Consider the following 18,449-nt stretch of genomic DNA (forward strand, 5'->3'; position numbering starts at 1 on the left):
GCAGCCGACCGCTGGCCACTCAGAGCACAACAAAGCCACCGGCCAGCAGAAAACCACCTCAATACCTCCATTAAGCCGCCGGCGCTTTCTGAGGACCAAGAGAGGAGAAAGACCTTTCCAGAAGACAGAGCAACTCCGAGCTGTAACCCGGAGTTTCCTAGCAACGCACTCAGTGAGATGAAACCGAGTTTTGCTGAAATCTGGTTTCTGTCGTGGTTTTCCTCTCCGTGCTGCTTTATTCTCTTTTTAGCCGAGCAACTTTTGGTTTTGTGGGGTGAATACCAGGCTGTTTGTGATCTTAACCCCCTGAACCTCCCACCCAGTAGCATTTGCATGTTCTGTGTTTTCACTGTAATCTCTCTCTGCCTCGGACCTGTTGAGTCTTAAACCTTGCACTCCCCACACACACACACACACCAAGACAAAAGCGTGAATGCATAATTAATAAAGCGAAGCAGCGTTTTTAATTGTTGCCGGCCTTCAAAGTTGCTCACTGGTATTGTCTCTCGATTGGGGCCGGCTGCTTCCGATGGCGGCTGCATTCAGGTCTCTTTAGGCCTCTGCGCGCTGCAGAAGCTCGCGTCCTTTCTCAGGGTGTCTGCACACACAATGGACTTCCTCAGCCTGCACACAAAAGAGCCCTGGGCATGAAGAAACAGCCACACTGAATGGCATTCCTCACTACAATACACGCTGGCGATATGGCCCGCCCTCTATCTGTCTCTCTCTCCCTCTCTGCTCTCAGTGTTGGTGATGGATGAGGATGATGAGTCAAGATGAGGAGGTCTGAGATGAGGAAGGAGGAGAGAGAGGGAGAGAGAGATAGAGAGACAGAGACAGAGAAAAAGAGAGAGAGAGAGGCAGAGAGGCAGAGAGAGAAAGAAAGTATGCCTCATTGTTTTTATTATTATTATATTCATTATCCACAGCACAAATTACAGCACAAATTGTAATGTCAATCTGTCATTTCACATTTAATCTCTAATAATCTCTTTTTATGACACACATTAGCGGATGTCGCCCTCTGGTGGCGTTTAGGGAAAACTGCACCCCGAGGCCATTTGAGGACAGACATCATGAAGAGAAACAACTGCATTTACCTGACAGCTGAGCTACTTTAGTTATTTTAGTTACTTGAGCTAGGTTAGGGTTGGGTTAGGTTAGAGTCGGGTGAGTAAGAGAAGGTTGGGGCATCTTAGTTTTGGTTGCCTGTTTATTTTTTATTTAATAAAAACTCCAGAGAAAGAAACAGAAGAACAGAACATTTAATGATGGCAAACGATGGATGTTTTATCAACTGATGCAATTCAATTTGTTCAAGGATAAGTGCTAAGAAAGTAAAATATAAATCTCTTACATCTCATATAAAACCCATAATATTCTATTAAACAGCTTTAATGAACTGAGGGACAAGAATGATAATAAATGTTCAAGATAACAATACACAGGTAGGTTTGAGCTCCTCAGCTGCTCTATGGACTTTGGCTTCTAGTTTGACGGAGGCGCACTAAATGCTGCCGACACATCACCATAGTAACAGATGATAGCAGGGCTAATTAGATATACGTAATGAACTGTGTGGGCTACAGGATAGCAAGGCTTTCTACAGATCAGACGGTGTGAATGTCTGGTTAGGAGGCCAATAATGCCTGTCAGCATCTCATATAATACATTGTTTCAGGAGAACTGCAGTCATAATCTGGAACATTTACAGAGAAGACTGGCCTGACCTGAAAGCTTTGATTGGTCCTTTGAGTGTTTTGAGACTATTTGTAACTGTGGAGCACAAATATCTAAATAATGATCTGTAAGAGGCAGAGATGAGCAGGGTGATTGGTAGTTGATACCTTATTATGGTTTAGTTGTAAGTAACAGTTTTTTGACATTTGACAGGTGTTACTCGGTGCACTTGTTTACCAGGCGTAACCAGGAAGAGACACATCTAAGCTGAAAAGGAGGCAAGAAGAAGTGCCAGTGACAGTGGATGGTCTCTTGAGCTGAGCTGAGCCAGGAGCTGAGCCGGGGCCCAACATGTGCAAAGGGTGAGAGTCAATGACGTTCTTCTGTCTGAGCGGGAGAAAAGAGTGAAAGCAGCAGAGCGAGGATGGAAGCAGCACCAGCAGACACACCTGCCGGCCGCCTACGTGGATCTCAGGTGAGTCGGGCGTCGCCCCGAGCCTGAAGGTAAAGCAGCTGGAGATGATGAGGGTTTGATGACTACATGAGCTGAAATCAGCACACATTTAAAAGTGTTTGAAATAACAAAGGATTTGCTGTCTCAAAATCAACTAATTGTTATTCTGATCATTTTCTAAAGTAATTCCTTTACGTTCATTCCATTTGCTTCATTCCATCATGAAGTTACTTTGTGTTCATGATTGATCTCCTGCCAATTTTCAGTTTTCTTGTTTAACTGTGTAACAAACGTAAACTAAATTATTATATAAAGTTAAATTATAGATTAAATCACATGTAAGAAGTCATTGATGAGTTTAATTCTTTGTCTGATTTGTCACAAACTTCTCAAATCATTGCTGCCAGCTAGCTTGAGTCTAGCAAACTTTAGCAAAGTTGCTAATCGTGTGTGAATAGGGATTCGCACGATGTCATCTCATAGCAACCCTCCCATAGCAACCATCACTGCCGATAATACCGCCCGCTCATCTGCTGAGACGATATGAGAGCAGGTGAGCCACAACGGCGCCGCAGCGCTCTGAGTCTGTGTGTTTCCTGTCAGAAGAGCTTGTTGCTGAAGGGGATGAGCTTGCTCTTGATGATTAGCGTGGCGTTGACCTGCTCGGCTGTCAGCAGGCTGTGCCACTGAGCCACGGGCCGCCGTGGGTTGGACAACATGTCGGCCCAGTGCGCCAGCTGGTTCCCTGTGGAGTCGCAACCCAAGAAGATTTTCCCCATGGCGTCGTTGCTGCTCACGGTATCATGGTCCCACACTGAGATCACCAGGTTCACCCTCTGTGGAGACAGACAGCTGAGAGATCACCAGGTTCACCCTCTGTGGAGACAGACACCTAAGATCCTGTCCCAGTGGGAGGCAGGGTTCATCCTGGATAAATCTCACAGAACACGCAAACTCCAGTGGGAAGAAGATCAATCAGCACGTTATCTATGGGTGTGAGGTAAAACCCGGGCTGGTCTCTTTCTCACAAGGATTCAAACCTGCACCTGGTCCTCTGAATGAGGCTCCTTCACTTTGAGGCTCTAATCTCTCCACACTCACCTGGATCTGAGCAAAGGAGACCACAAAGGTGAAGGACTCGTTGTAGTAAGGGTTCAGCGTCTTCTTCTTGACCGTCGTCTTCTTTTTCTTCCACTTCCTCTTGTCCAGAGTGAGCTGCACCTTCACGTACGGATCTGAGACAGAGAGAAAGAAAGAAAGACAGAGAGAAATCTGTTTATCATACATTCAGTTTAATTTTTTTAATTTTAAGGTATGTTTCTGATTTATTTTATAAAGCTTCAAAAAGATAAAGATAATTCATCCAAAAGCAGAAGAATTATGGAACTGGAAAACTCTTTCTAGGTGACTTAGATCTTAGTTTACTCAAAAACATGCAAATCTCCTTTATAGGAACTGTTTATATAGAAAATGCTTGTATAGTAAAAGGTTATATGCAGTAAAATATGCAGCTTTTTAGGTGGAAAATAAACTGAATATGTAGATAAAGATTGTGATTGAAAGGTGAGATGTTTGTAAATGTTTCACCTGAAGCTCCTCCCAGATCCATGGCCTTCAGGTTCTTGGCCTCTAGGATCACCACGGTCATCTTCCCCGTGGTGGGAACGTAACGCAGAGAGAAACAGATCTCCCCTAAGTTCTCATCCTGAATCAATCAATCGGAATAAAGACAATGCATGACAAGAATGGCGTTATTGGTTTGTATAAGACTATGATAACAGCAGGTTACAGAGAAGAGAAGAGAAGCAAAGAGCAGATCATCATGAGGGGCCTGCTGACCTCAAACTGGGGGGGCTCACTCAGTTCCTCCCACTCCTCGATGACGTGGTTCCAGTCCACGGTGTTGAGCTGCAGCCTCAGCTCGCCAATGACTTCATGTTTGGAGAATCTGTCGAAGTCAATCACCCGCATCACCACCGTGGACCGGCTCAGAGCGGCCTTAGATATCTGGAAACATCACAAACATGAAGAGAAGGGAAACAACAAACTGACCTAGATTCACTCAGAAACTGAACTAAATACGGCCATGACCCCACAGGGGACAAAGGTCATCTCCATAACCTTCTGGATGATATGGATAGGAGGTGAACGTGTGTTGTACCTGGAAACTGAGGTGCTCGTTGAAGACGGGGTTCAGCGTACTCCGGAACACTTTGGTCTCGCAGATTTTGGCTTTGTCAGGTAAGAGGTAAACTTTGACATAAGGGTCAGAGCTTCCTCCCCGGTCCATGGCCTTCAGCCCGGCGGCCTTTTTGATCCCAACTACGAGCTGGAATGTAAGAGCCTGCGTTGACGTTACTGCGACAACAACATAAAGAAAAGTAACACGCTTTCTTCAAAAGATGTCAGCCCAGTTCCAAAGTTATGAATCTTTTCTACTTCTGATGCCTCCTGGTGGCTGTGATTGGTCCACATGACTGATTACATCATTGGTGAGGGGCGGAGCCATGGAATATTTGGACCAATTTGGTCAAAATACCTTCAGTGACTTCACACTTCTATGTTCAATCACTTTTGGAATATTTCATGACTGCATACATTTCCAAAACTTTTCCAGAATGTTCAAAGCTGTGGTCTTTAAAAGTCTGAATGCTTTAAGATTTGGTAAGATTGGTATGAGATCACGGCCTGACCTCGCTCTGAGCAGCCTTGTACTCCAGAGAGTAGAGCATCCTCCCTCTGTACTGTTTATCAGAGTCTGATGTAGATGATCCATCAGGCTGGACCTGCCACACACCAACACACACACACACACACACACACACACACACACACACACACACACACACACACACACAGGGGGGTTATTGGTATTGGTTTTGGTCTTAAATCCATTAATCCATCTTTAGGTTTTGATGTGTTTGGCCACTGGGGGGCGCCATGGCTCACCAAAGCTGCACTGGTTCTTCCTCTATGCCCCTTCACTTTGATCTGCTCGTTGTCCTTCTGCTTCTTCTTCCCTTTGCAGCAGCACTTAACACAGATACACATACAGCAGAGGAAGATCAGCAGAATGCCGATCGCAAGAATGGTGAACACCGCAAACCGAGGCACTGACAGGGAGAGAGAGGGGGGAGAGCGAGGGAGGAGAGAGAGGGAAAGAGAGAGGGGGGGAGAGAGAGAGAGAGAGAAAATCTGTAAATTGATATCTTGCATTGTTGCAGCCAAACAAACTCTGGTTTCAGCTAAAAAAGTGGCACAAATATCTAGAACTTTGTGGGACAAAATGTGTTTCCCAGTTAAAACAACAAACCTGCAAACATGATTTGGGGAAAAGCAAACGGAGTGAAGATGTTTGATTAGTGGTTACAACAATTTGGTGTTTGGAGACTTACAGGGGATCTTCTTCAGGATGTCATCAATGAAGCCGATAGCGGCGGCAGCGGCTGGGTTCATGGTGGTGTTGGTGTGGGTGGTGGGGGGGGCGATCGTGGTGTTGTGAGAAGTGAGGTGTCCAGGTGCCTGGGTGGGGGCAGGTGGTGGGTGTGGTGCCTGGGTGGTGGCAGGTGCTGGGAGTGGATGGGTGGCAGGCATGATGATCAGGATGATGAGAAGATCTCTGGGAGCAAGAGAAGAAGGGAAAAGGTTAAAGGTTAAAGCAGCACTGTGCTGACCAGCAGATGTGAGACGATCACAGCACCTTGTGTGGTCGCTGTGCTTACACCAGAGCTCCTTCAGTCCAATGACACACACTCCAACATGAGTCACCAAGCTGGAGGTCAACAGTCACAATGGGCACATACAAGAAAGCCACATCATGATTCAAGCTGCTGCTTTCAGGAGCACATTTAGAGGTCAAAGGGCGTGAGGAGCAGCTGATGACTGAAGAATGATCACATCCACATCGGTGCATCCAATTTATATCCATAATCACTGAGATCTTTCTTGTTTGGAGTTCACCTGTGATAAAGTCAATTGATTGGACATCATTCACACACACACACACACACATCTGTAAGGACCCACAGCTCACAAAACATTTCAGAGCTGACAGCCTCCACCATGAACAAACAGAGCAGCTCATTAAGCCTCAATAACAAACAGTCACATAGCCTAAACCATCCACTTAGAACAGCAAACAGCCTGGAGACACACACACACACGGACACACACACACACACACACACACACACACACACACACACTGTTTGTGCTGGCTTGGTTGTGAGAAACTAACTAACTCAAGTGAAACTCTCCAAACATGTATTAGTGTTTAACTTCAACTCAGATATGTTACAGGAAGTTTCCTTTAGATGTTGTTGTAAATGACCTTATGTTTAGTTCTTTCATGTCAGTGTTTGTGTCCATGTGACCTTTGACCTTTACTGGGGAAGGTCTGCTGGTTTCTAACAGCCTGGTCCAGAGGAGAGCAGACCTGCAGCTCTGTTTACCGCTCTGCCTCTCTGTCAAGCTCTTTTTCTGGGGAAGTGGAGCTGGATGCTCTGCTGAAGGCTCTACAGAGCTCCTCCACCAGGTAAGGACAGTAACTACCTCCCTCATATCCCTTATATTAGCCCAGTGCTACAGTGCAGTGAGTTCCACACAGTGCTGTGTCCATATTTACACCATTGCACTCTCAACAAAGCCCTAATCAGTCCCATTAGAGAACGCTTCATCACTTTAATCATGAGTGCAGTGTGTCGCCGCCCCTTCTCGTACTCTGATTAAGCGGCGAGCCGCGTATGTACAGTACGTTTACCTCAAGCTAGAGTCAGAAAGCTCATTCAGGATCATCTGCTTGTAAATGTCTCAGCTGACCAAAGGTGAAACCAAAAACACATAAGGAGCAAAGGAAAGGTAGCAAAATCCACTTCAGATCTAAGCTTAGTTTGATACTCACTGGTTTACAGACGCAGTGACGGCTGAGCGGCACCTTCAGACTCACTCTCTTAATTCTGATGTCCAGCACTCAGAAAATGGAGGAGTGGAGTGGAAGGAAGTGGCGGCTCCAAGCCTGAAGCTGTCTGAGCAGAGACAGGAAGTATGTCCCCCTCCCACCCTACTTACACAACATTCTCACCACAGCCAGTGAGGACTGGTGTCATGGAAATGTGGTCCTCTGCAGTGATTCAAGACATTTGACCGTCATTGCTACTTTGGAAACTTTGCGCACGATCACGGTTCAGCTTGGGTTTGAACCCAGAGAACCCAGACCCAGATTCTGGCTGTTAGGCAGCCGGGCTCAGCCGTGTCACCGTGCTGAAGGAAAGAAGAATCAATAACACAACAACTGATAGATTTGTTTGCCGCGGGTTGCCGACCCCTGCCCCGTCCTAGCATGGCTACATCGGCTTCCTATCAGATCCAGGGCCGACTTTAAGGTCTAACTTCTTACCTAAGACACTACATGGCCTAGCTCCAGTGCAACTTTCTGACATTATTGCCACTTACGTTCCATAGCATTCCGTTCAGTACATTTGGATAACTTTTAAATGGGCAGGAAGCACTGGCTCCTATTTGCAGGTGAGTGATCAGCCAACCCAGGTTTAGCACATTAGCTGATTCTCTCTCTCTCCATCCTTCCTGTACTGATCGCCTCTCTGTTCCCACACCTGTCAGCTGTTGTTGTCTCAGCAATTGATGGCTTCTTTCCCTGAGGGATGCCCGGGTGCTCCACCTTCAGGACTGTGCGGCCGCCATCTTGCATGTTATTTCCGTGTCTCTTTGTGTGTACGGCCTTGCATGCCCTTTTTTGTACCTTTGTATAATAGATGTTCCTATTGGACACCCAGGGAATCTCTCCTTCAATACAAATATTCAACAAAAACACAAGGATCAAACCGTTCTTGACTTGATATACTTTGTTACTTTCATCACTGCTGCTGGAGAAGTTTGAGATCTAGAGAAAAGCCCTAGAACATTACAGCAATGCTGTCAACAAACATGACGGCAGAACAAGTTTGGTTAAAAGAGAAAGAGAGATTTTAGATAAACATGAGGGGGAAAGACGGGGAAGATGGGAAGCAGAAAAGAAAGAATGGGAGAGAAGGACGGTGGGAGATGGAAGAATGAACAATGAGAAGACAAGGACATCAGGACAAAAAGAGGAAAAGAGAGGACGCAAGAAGAACTGAGACAGACAGAGAGAAACAGCATGAAAACAGGTTTTCAGTTCAACAGCCAGGAGCACAACACTTTCACACACAGATGGCCATACTGACGCTTTAATACAGAACATTTGTATTCATTTGAACAGAAATCAACATTACCTCAAAGGGAAGATGAGTTTCCGTCCAAATGTCATTGTGTTTTTATAAAATTCTCATTCCCGCCTGGTTTGTTCTGTTGGCTGTTTGTGTTTCTCTCCTGCTCCTTCAGTCGCACATCTTCAGTTTTATCTGAGACACACCTGAAGAACACACACACACTCAGACTCACACGCACAGGCAGTGTTCAAACAGAGGTGGAGTCAGTGTTACCTGAAGCACTGACGCATTTACAACACAGAACATACATCCTTATCAGAATGATTACAATCGAAAAATCTGGGACCTGCAAATCTACAAAGTCTGCCCTGATCCACTGCAAGGCTTCCATTGTGACACATCACCAGGTAGCCTTGAATTTGATGTGACAGCGCTGCCAAATGAACTGATGGGAGGAATGTGATGAAATATAAATGGGAAGTGTTGAGTCTGTATCAGCAGCAGCAAATCAGACGTACATTACTTTAGATCAAAGCGTCTGGACTCAATGTACATGAAGAATATCAGCTGTGAAGGTTTCCACCTGGTCTCTGCCTCAGTCTGAGTCTGTTTAGTGTGCAGACATTTAGGAAGAAGGTTTAACAGCAGCAGCATCAGGTTGGTCACATGCTAACAAGAAGATACGTGTTGATTGATTTCAATTCAATTTGTTATTAAAGTTGTTTTTTTGTTTGTCTTTGTCTTCTTTGTCATGCAACCTCACCCCTATTTCTTCTATACTAAAATGGATTCAATGTGACAAAGTAGAACATATAGCGCACACCTGGATGTAACACACGGAGCCTCTAATCAAAGCCTTTGATCAGGTGAGGAGACCCCTGTGGAGCGGTGCAGCTGTGGGGGTCCATGGGAAACTCTCAGTGGACCCGTCATATTTAAATGAGGACCGGACCTCATCAGACCAGGAGACCAGAGCAGCAGAGGCCAGTTTGTCCTAATGAGTCTGTGACCACACCAGCGTCCAGCAGGAAGCTGAGCCCGTCTACTTCCTGTTAGCACAAATTGTGGCGTCCGCAAACCAGGGAAGCTTTAGACTTGAAGAATAAACGCTCAACACAAAACAAGTTGAATATATTGTGTATTTATTGGTTGTGACAAGATAAGAGCAGGAAACAGCCAATCACAGCAATGGAACCAGAGCAGGAAGACACGTTCCCCCGGCAACGGCTCACCGACCAATCAGCTGATCTCAGAAATAAAGAGAGCCAACCTGAGAGACACATGCAGCAGATGTGCGAGCTTCACTTCAACCTGCTGATGCTTCCTGCTCTGATCAGCTGCTGCTTGGGTTCTCACACTGTAAAAAACAAGCCACGCCCCCTTTACAGTCACTCACGTTCCCTGACTACAAATGAAGCTTCCTGTTAGAGATATGGTTTGAGCAGCAGTAAAGCTGGACGGCCTCCCATCAAAGAGACAAATAAAGACTTTGTTTTACCGTCCAAACCACATTTATTGGTTTGTTGAGAACATTTAAATAAGATAAGGACACGAGTCGTCCCGCCGGGCTGCATGAAGGTCTGGCTTTGCGTTCTGTACACGTGGACCAAGCAGCGACGGCCCATTAGAAGTTGATGGCTTTACCGAAGGAGGCGGCCAGGTTGGCTTCTCTGAAAGCCTCCGACACCGTCTGAGGGGAGGGAGAGGAGGGAGGCAATGACAAAAGGACGAAGGAGAGAGGAGAGAGAGAGAGAGGAGGAGGACAACAAACAGAGGAGGAAGGCACAGAGACAGATTGAGAAGTGGGTGGAGAAAGAGGAGCGTGTGGACATGAAGAAGACAATGGGGAGGAAGAGGGGCATGAAAGGAGAAGGATGAGGGAAGTGATGGAGGACAGGAGGGAGAAGGAAAGGGACGGGAGAGAGATGGTGGACATTAGAATTAACAGATTTATTGTTTGTAATGCTTAAATATTAGTTGTGTGTGTGTGTGTGTCTCTTACAGGATGGGCGTGGCAGACTCTGGCCACGTCCTCACAGGAAGCACCATACTCCATCGCCAGAGCAGCTTCGTTGATCATCTCTCCTGCCCCCTGTAGGACAAACAGCAGGAGGCTTCACCTTCACCTTCCTCTTCGCTCATTCAAACAGAAACCTCATCATATCTGCACATTTACTGAATGTAAGGTCAGGTGTGTGTGGATGCTCTTACAGATCCCAGGATGTGAGCTCCCAGCATCCTGTCTGTCTCTTTGTGGCTGAGGATCTTCACCAGGCCGTCAGTGTCGTTGTTGGTCTTGGCTCTGCTGTTGGCGGCGAAGGGAAACTTGCCGACTCTGTACGGGACGCCCTGAGGAGGAAGAGGAACAGGGGGAGGGGGAGTAGGACGATGACAACCTTCAGACTCACCCGAAAACACCACATCAAAATCCAGGAGCTTTTGATGAACCCTTACTATGAATTGAACCGTTTAACCCTTATATCCATACAGCGATGCAGACAGTGTTGTTAAGAAGGCGCGGCCCCTCACCTCCTCTTTGAGCTGCTCCTCCGTCTTGCCCACCCAGGCCACCTCAGGATGCGTGTAGATGACCGAGGGGACGCAGTTGTAGTCGATGTGCACGGCGCCACCGGCCATGCCCTCCACGCAGATGATGCCTTCGTCCTCGGCCTTGTGGGCCAGCATGGGACCGGCCACCACGTCGCCGATGGCATGAATGCTGAGGAGGGACAATCAGGTCACGCCTGGACGCTAAAGGCTTTGTAATGTCCCCCGTTACCCGAGGCCCTCACGCCCGTACATACCTGGGAACTTTGGTCTGGAAGCGGTTGTTGGTGGGAATGCGTCCTCTGTTGTCCAGCTCGATGCCCACCGACTCCAGGCCCAGGTTCTGGGTGAAAGGTCGTCTGCCGATACAAACCAGCAGCACGTCGCACGTCAGGGTTTCGTTCTTTCCTCCGGCCGCCGCCTCGACTCTGGAAGACAAACCGGGCGCACAGTGTCACATAAGCGGTGAAGGCTCTGGCTCACGTAGCTCTTCTGTTTTGCATCGTATCTCCAGACTCCTCAGCTCCTCCTCCTCCTCCTCTTACTCACGCCACATCCAGCTTCCCGTCCGGCCTCCTGGTGGCTCCGATGACTTTGGTGCCGAGCTTGAGCTTCATGCCCTGTTTCTGCAGGATGCGCTGGAAGTTCTTGGAGATCTCCATGTCGATCCCCATGCCGCCCACGTGACCCAGAAACTCCACCGCTGTGACTTTGGAGCCCAGACGCTGCCACACTGACCCCTGCAGACAAACGCCACCATCAACCAAACTCTTCAAACATTTATGAGTCAAATCTATAAGACCAGATGCCTTTGTTTTTGTTACTGAGTATAAATCTACATCACACTGATTCCTGATACGCATGCTGGATACTGACCAGCTCCACACCGATGACGCCGCCTCCGATGACGATGAGCTCCTCTGGGACCTTCTTCAGAGACAGAGCTCCGGTCGATGACACGATGGTTTCCTCGTCGATCTACAACAACAACAACAATCGTCCGACACGTATTTATAATCTGACCAACTTGAATCATTGTCATCATGACATCATAGGAGCTAAAGACTTGGTGGTGGCGGCTTGGAGGCGGTACCTCGATGCCTGGGAAGGGCGTGACCTCTGACCCCGTGGCGATCAGGATGTTCTGAGAGTTGATGACCTGCTCGCTGCCGTCCTCCGCCGTGGCCGTCACCTGGTTCTTCCCGGTCACCCGCCCAAAGCCGCTCACGTGGGTCACCTGAGGGGGGCGGAGTCACAATGGCTCAGTGGGAGCGACGGGGCACTTTAAGCTTTTATGTCACAGGTATGAAAGAGAGGCAGGGAGGAGGTTTGTTTACTTTGTTCTGTTTGAAGAGATGTGCGATTCCTCCAGTCAGCGCTTTGACCGCTCCGCTCTTCTGGGCCATCATCTTCTCCAGGTTCAGCGAGATGCCCGAGACTGAAACAGAGAGATGCACACACATCAGCAAACCTCACACTGGGTTCAGCTCCTGACCCCATGAATGAGGACAGCAGATGTACAAAGCTTTATGTGTCAGACTGGAGCTTCAACATCCTCTTACTTTCTATGCCTCTGCTCTCAAAGTCCTTCCCTTGAGCCTGGTGGTACAGGTAGGAGTTATTCAGCAGAGCCTGCAGGAACAAACATGGGGTTAGGTCCTCTGGAGGATCAGAGACAGGAGAAGAACAGATAGACACGGAGGGAGAGAGAGACTGTGTGGTTTATGTGTGTGTGTTATGTAGATGTTATGCTCTCTCTCTCTGCTCAGTGGTGAAACTTGTTTTGGATGAATTGGTTCATTTAATGAGCATGAAGGTTCCTGAAGGTCTGCAGGTGCACCTTTGGGTTTAAGGCTCTGTATTGATTACCTTTGAAGGGATGCAGCCGACGTTCAGACAGGTCCCACCCAGAGTGGGGTTCTTCTCCACACACACCGTCTGCCAGAGGAAAGATCGCAAGAGCTCAGAGTGAGTAATGGAGACCGGAATCTGTGAGCAGGTGAACACACACACACACACACACACACACACACACACACACACACACACACACACACACACACACACACACACACACACACACACACACACACACACACACACACACACACACACACACACACACACACACACACACACACACACACACACACACACACACACACACACACACACACACACACACACACACACACCTTGAATCCCAGCTGCGCGGCCTTGATGGCTGCGACGTACCCGCCCGGTCCGGAGCCCACCACTGTGACATCTGCATCCACTACACAAGAGAGAACACAGAGTCACGATCCACAACATGCAGGAGAGAGGAAACACAGCAGAGAACAGAGAACATGCAGCCAGTTGTGATGACGTCAACGTGAACCTGCTGCAGGCCACCGACAGCCACGGAACTGATCGAGGACACGACAAGACGCGGTAGGAGAAGAAAGGAAAAGGAAACAGGGGAGGAAAGAAAAAGGGAACCCCACCCAGAGCTCCTCCAGCCCTCTGACACACAGCAGGCCAGTGAGAAGATCCAGACGGGACCGGAGCAGGGAGGAGCCAGAGGACACGACCAGCAGGGGGCAGTGAGGAGGCAGAGACGTGACGGGCCTAACATACTTCTGCTTCAGTTTGAATACAAACAGAGCACAACAACAAGTGAAGGGAAACTCCGCTGGGTCCATGTTTGTCACTGCGACAACAAACATGGTGAGCATCTGTCAACGTCACTAAGAGGAGGAGAGCATGAGAAATGGCCTGACATCATCTGGATAAAGGCCAGCAGAAGGACAGCAGGGGCACAGCGGTGAAAGGGCTCTTACTGGCTGCTTTGTCTGCGTAGGTCCTGACGGAGAGAGCTGCGGCTCCGTGCAGCTGGCAAGGGAGATGGTGGCTCCGCTGTGGAAGCAAACACACCAGACAAAAAGTTAGGAAACGGACGGGAAGCTGCAGCGTTTCTACGGCGATAGATCCCAAACGAAGAGGAGCAACGACGAAGAAAGACAGTTTGTGCTGTAATCACACACATTTGGAAATGGGGCACGCACACACGCACACACACACACACACACACACACACACACACACCGGAGGCAGCCAGCACCCGTGAGGCAGGTAAGGGTTCGGTGCCTTGCTCAAGGGCGCCTCGGCTGCCAGTCCACAGGGGGACTCAAACCGGCTCCCCTATGGACTGAGCCACTCCCGGGATGTGAACAGGAATAATTCCTACACTCTGATGAATCCAAACTACACAGGTGAGCTCATCTATCAGATCTATAAGCACTCATGGCACACACACTTTATAAAGTCCAGTGTTTAGCAGGGGAGACGTTATTACTGCTCATTGAAAGTTAAAAACATTTATTAGCTATAACGTACCCATAACAGTGGCAGTTTGTGTTGATGTGTTATGATTGAAAGGTTCATATTAGGTCTAAGGCCGGAAGTTGACGTCTAGGTAACTGCTGTTAGCTACCATAGCATGCTACGTAGGGATACAACGACATATCGACGACGTGTTTGCGTTACAACACACGCAGAGAAATCGATTGGTTTGATTGGAAAAGTTGTTGGCGAGTTTCATCCTCGAAATTCAGACGCGTTTGTTTCATCTGAGCCGAATTGACCCCTGAAACATTCTGACTCATCGCTCTGATTCGTTCTTGTCCGCTGCGGCTCGTGACTTTGTATCGAAGCACGCGAACCTTTAGTGTCGCACTTTCTAACGCAGTTCGCCGGAGCAGAGCAGCTAGCCCCTCCGCTAGCCGCTACGCTAGCCGGGAAGGAAACATTCCCCCGGACAAAGAGCTCGTCACAACGGGTAACGCCATTGCGGAGGCTGTCTGCTAGATGAGGGACGCGCTTACCGTGGCCAGCGTGCGGCACATGTGATTCCAGCTCTGCATGATGTCGGTATCAGTCAGAATCAGGATCGGGATCTGGATCTGTCACCTCCAGCAGGGCCAACCAGCCAAGGACTCCTGCCACTGCGCATGCGCAACTTCTTCTTCTTCTTCTTCTTCTTCTTCTTCTTCTTCTTCTTCTTCTTCTTCTTCTTCTTCTTCTTCTTCTTCTTCTTTTTTTAATGGCAAAAAACGAAATTGTAATTATGTTATTTCAATAATAATAAATAAAAAGAATTCAACTTTGTCATATATAACTAGATCTGCATGAGTTGCAGTATAGCATTATTTCCTTAGTTATGTTGTTTACTCAGGCATTCTTACAGAAAGAGGCTAAATTGTTATTATGTTATTAAGTTTATGACAACTCTTCAATTCATTCTTCTTGTTTAGCATCCCTTACCTGCATTCCATAACTCTGAACGTTTTATAAAGTCGACTGTTTTGCAGACCTGTGTAATGTTATCACTGCTAATTTAAAGTTAAATATATATTAGACAGTGGAAAGTATAGGCTTCTAGGCGTGTAATTGATGGAAACACATTCTTGGAATTAGTATGGAGAAAGAAAGACAACAGATCAAACTGTTATGTGTTGATTTATGAGAGTTCTTATTACATGGCTCATCTGGCAGGCAGATGTATTAACTCCAACTGTCATTCACACGTTGTGACCAGGGGCACATGCAGTTTGTATACTGCCCCCTACTGGAGTTGGTTGTCAACTGCAGGCACTTTCTCAACTCATCTTGTTCAATCGTCTCGGCCTCAACTCATTTTCACCGACCAATAGAGAGTCCTGCAAAGGTCAAAGAAGGCAAAAATGAGCCAGGTCACACCACGCAGTGAATTCATATATGTAAACATGTGTAAATGGCGGCTTCACATCACCCCATGCACAGGAACAACAGCAGCAGCAGAGCAGTGAGACAGGCGGTGAGAAGCACCGACCAGGGGAGGACAGGGGGAGGCGGGGTCGGAGGAGGCCTAGTAGTCAGGTGTATTATCTGACCTGCTGGGAGGAGAGCCAGGTCAAACGTGTCCTGCAGCTCCGTGTAGCCTTCCATCACCTCCAGGGTCACTTGGAGAAAAGAAGCAGAGAGTCGGACGGAAGGAATACGGAGAAGATGAGTGACGTTTGTCTTTAGAAAACATTATACTTCAAATGAATGCAGGTTTCCAAAAGCTGCTGTGCTCTGTCAAATTACAAAACTACAAACTACTGAGATATACTTCCAGGCCTTGACATTCAACTCTCTGATTTGTAATTGTGCTAAGTTGACTTTGAGCCCAGGCGTGTTTGCATGTATCTTGTTACCGTTGACGTAGAAGTACAGCCGGACAAAGGGGCGGGTGTCTGAGGTGATCTCACACTGGTAGGTCCCTTGATGGTGCCACTGGGCTGAGGGGATTGAATAGAGGGCGTCCGACCCTGCAGTCACTAGTGTGAAATTATTCCCCCACGCCGATGTCTCCTGTCAGGGAGTCAGACGCACATCCTCTCTGTAACACTGTGACACTGCAGCGACTTCTCAGTCCATCCCACCGTCTTTGAAATTTACAATCATCTCCCTGTGTTCTGTGGGTGAATGTGAGCGTTAATTGTACCTCCTCTGCAAAACTCCAAAAATAGACCACATTGTCTGGTAAGCTAAACTTGACAGTACAATTCATTTGGACCGGGGTGTCCTCCATGACGTTGATTTCTATCACTGAAACAAACACAAACACAAACCCACATTTACACACGCAGACATTTATATATACACACAGAAAAGGAGGATGATAATACTTCAACTCAGTCTCTCTGAGGAGGGAGTAACAGGGGCTGTGAGGAGTAGCGAGTATAGGAGCGTTTCAGTAGTGAGTATAGGAGCGTTTCAGTAGTGAGTATAGGAGCGTTTCAGTAGTGAGTATAGGAGCGTTTCAGTAGTGAGTATAGGAGCGTTTCAGTAGTCCTACACGGCCCCTCATCCCCTGGGGGCTCGGTGCAAATGTAAATGTAAATAAACCTTCTCACTGTGTCACTCTGTTTCAAATCCAGTATTTCAAGACAAGTAACCATGGTTATGTGAAGTCTGGATTAGTAGCACCCGTATCTGTGTATTCGACGGCGTGTGTTGACTCACCCTCACAGTCCAGAGGACGGTCACAGGAGTCGAACCAGCAGGATTTACAGTCGTAGATAAAAACCTCATACTGGAAACCTGACGGAGGCATGAAATAAATACTGATACAGGGTTAGATGATAGGTGGGTAACATGTGATATTGTGTTTCTAATAACTGCTATAATATGATGAGTGAGTCAGAGATGGAGAGGAAGACAAAGCACCAACCGCATGGATGACAAAAAGCTGTGGAAAGAACAAAAGTTAGAGTTTAGTTGTCACAGATTCAGTTAGATCACCAGATCACCAATCACACGGGTTAAAGCTCACACAGATTCTGTTTGCTTTTTACTACACAGTATCTGAAAGGCTGAAATATTGTAATGATCTTATCATACAGAGAGCAGACAAGATGCGGTGAGAAAGATTGAACAACATTGGAAGTCTCACGGTGAGGTTTTTTGGAGGCTTCTGCAAGAAACTTGTTGCCCATCTCCATCCACTTTTTGGTCTGGTCTGATGGAGAGGAGACAGAAAGAGGTGCTGTGAACTCTCCTCCATACGTGACCTACACATCTCATCATCTGCGTGCTTAGCTCACCCTTTTCCCCATCTTTTTCACGCCGGTCGATCTCATTTTCCAGCAATGTTTTCAGATCATCAATGTCATCTTTCCCTAGAAGATGAACACATATATCAAAAGTATACAACTTCCTCCGTGTAGATGTATACCTGTTAGCTCCAGTGCTTGCAAATTGTTTTCAAATGCTGTTTAAAGCTTATGTGCTGTTTTGACAGTGTACCAAGATGACAAACAGAGAAACAGAAATAGAAAAATGGATTTTCCTCACCAATCCGAAGAGCTTTAAACATTTCCTCTCTGTTGAAAAGTGCTATGACGTCTGCCGCACATTTGTGGTCATATTGTGTATATGGCTTTTCCTGCGTCCTGCACACCCGTGTATCGTGAGTAAAACATGAAATGCAGCCTGTAAGGCCAAGGAAAATCTGGCCCAAAGAGCTGCTGAACAACAAGCTTACACACGCCAAGCTCAGAGCACACACACGCATCTTCACTTCATTATATCACAAGTGTTCCACTCTGTGGACTCTCACAGTTTTCATCCAAGTTATGATGTCATAGCAACCAAGTTATGATGTCATAGTGTCACAGGTGTGCGTGCGCTCAGGGAGTCTCACACTTTCTGTCCTCCAGGTTGTCCATTATGCCGCATTATGTGTGTGTGTGTGTGTGTGTGTGTGTGCTATAATAAGAACAACAACCCTAATAAAAATATAGGGCGAACGCACGCACACGCACGCACGCACGCACGCACGCACTCACACACACACACACACACACACACACACACACACACACACACACGGGTCTATTTAGGCTCTATCTGCAACACGGATGGCACACATGTTTATCATTATAATAATATATAATCATAAATATCTGCTCATGAATATAAACAGGCAAATAATGTTCTATTTGAGATGAGGTCACAATAATCCATCATAATCCCCATTTCTGAGCTGGTGAGCA

At 47.2% G+C, this 18,449-nt stretch overlaps 3 protein-coding genes across 4 annotated transcripts; all 3 read right to left on the minus strand.

The window, feature by feature from the left end:
• Positions 1–1,008: 1,008 nt before the first annotated feature.
• On the minus strand, positions 1,009–8,556 carry syt8 (synaptotagmin VIII). 2 transcript variants are annotated; one of them, XM_076140779.1, is made up of 9 exons: positions 8,404–8,556; positions 5,530–5,753; positions 5,084–5,247; positions 4,828–4,920; positions 4,296–4,463; positions 3,974–4,141; positions 3,722–3,839; positions 3,236–3,369; positions 1,009–2,970 (listed from the first exon to the last, which is right to left on the minus strand). In XM_076140779.1, the coding sequence occupies exons 1-9, from the start codon at positions 8,436–8,438 to the stop codon at positions 2,734–2,736; spliced, it is 1,341 nt and encodes a 446-aa protein (XP_075996894.1). In that variant the 5' UTR covers positions 8,439–8,556; the 3' UTR covers positions 1,009–2,733. The 2 variants fall into 2 exon arrangements, with proteins under 2 accessions (XP_075996894.1, XP_075996895.1); XM_076140780.1 differs by lacking the exon at positions 8,404–8,556 and adding an exon at positions 7,035–7,112.
• Positions 8,557–9,465: 909 nt separating this feature from the next.
• On the minus strand, positions 9,466–14,912 carry dld (deltaD). The gene is made up of 14 exons (XM_076139248.1): positions 14,754–14,912; positions 13,710–13,785; positions 13,083–13,162; positions 12,757–12,825; positions 12,450–12,519; positions 12,225–12,325; positions 11,981–12,124; positions 11,764–11,865; positions 11,437–11,627; positions 11,145–11,315; positions 10,870–11,059; positions 10,552–10,689; positions 10,343–10,432; positions 9,466–10,030 (listed from the first exon to the last, which is right to left on the minus strand). The coding sequence occupies exons 1-14, from the start codon at positions 14,790–14,792 to the stop codon at positions 9,965–9,967; spliced, it is 1,527 nt and encodes a 508-aa protein (XP_075995363.1). The 5' UTR covers positions 14,793–14,912; the 3' UTR covers positions 9,466–9,964.
• A 763-nt stretch (positions 14,913–15,675) lies between these two features.
• Positions 15,676–18,122, minus strand: spaca6 (sperm acrosome associated 6). Its single transcript, XM_076137914.1, has 5 exons — positions 18,100–18,122; positions 16,918–17,018; positions 16,397–16,500; positions 16,107–16,263; positions 15,676–15,869 (listed from the first exon to the last, which is right to left on the minus strand). Exons 1-5 carry the CDS (start codon positions 18,120–18,122, stop codon positions 15,676–15,678), a joined length of 579 nt encoding a protein of 192 aa, XP_075994029.1.
• Positions 18,123–18,449: the final 327 nt, after the last annotated feature.

Source organism: Genypterus blacodes, unplaced genomic scaffold (genome assembly GCF_046128005.1).
Source record: "Genypterus blacodes isolate CSIRO-AG114 ecotype Tasmania unplaced genomic scaffold, CSIRO-AGI_Gbla_v1 ptg000015l_1, whole genome shotgun sequence".
NCBI lineage: Eukaryota > Metazoa > Chordata > Actinopteri > Ophidiiformes > Ophidiidae > Genypterus > Genypterus blacodes.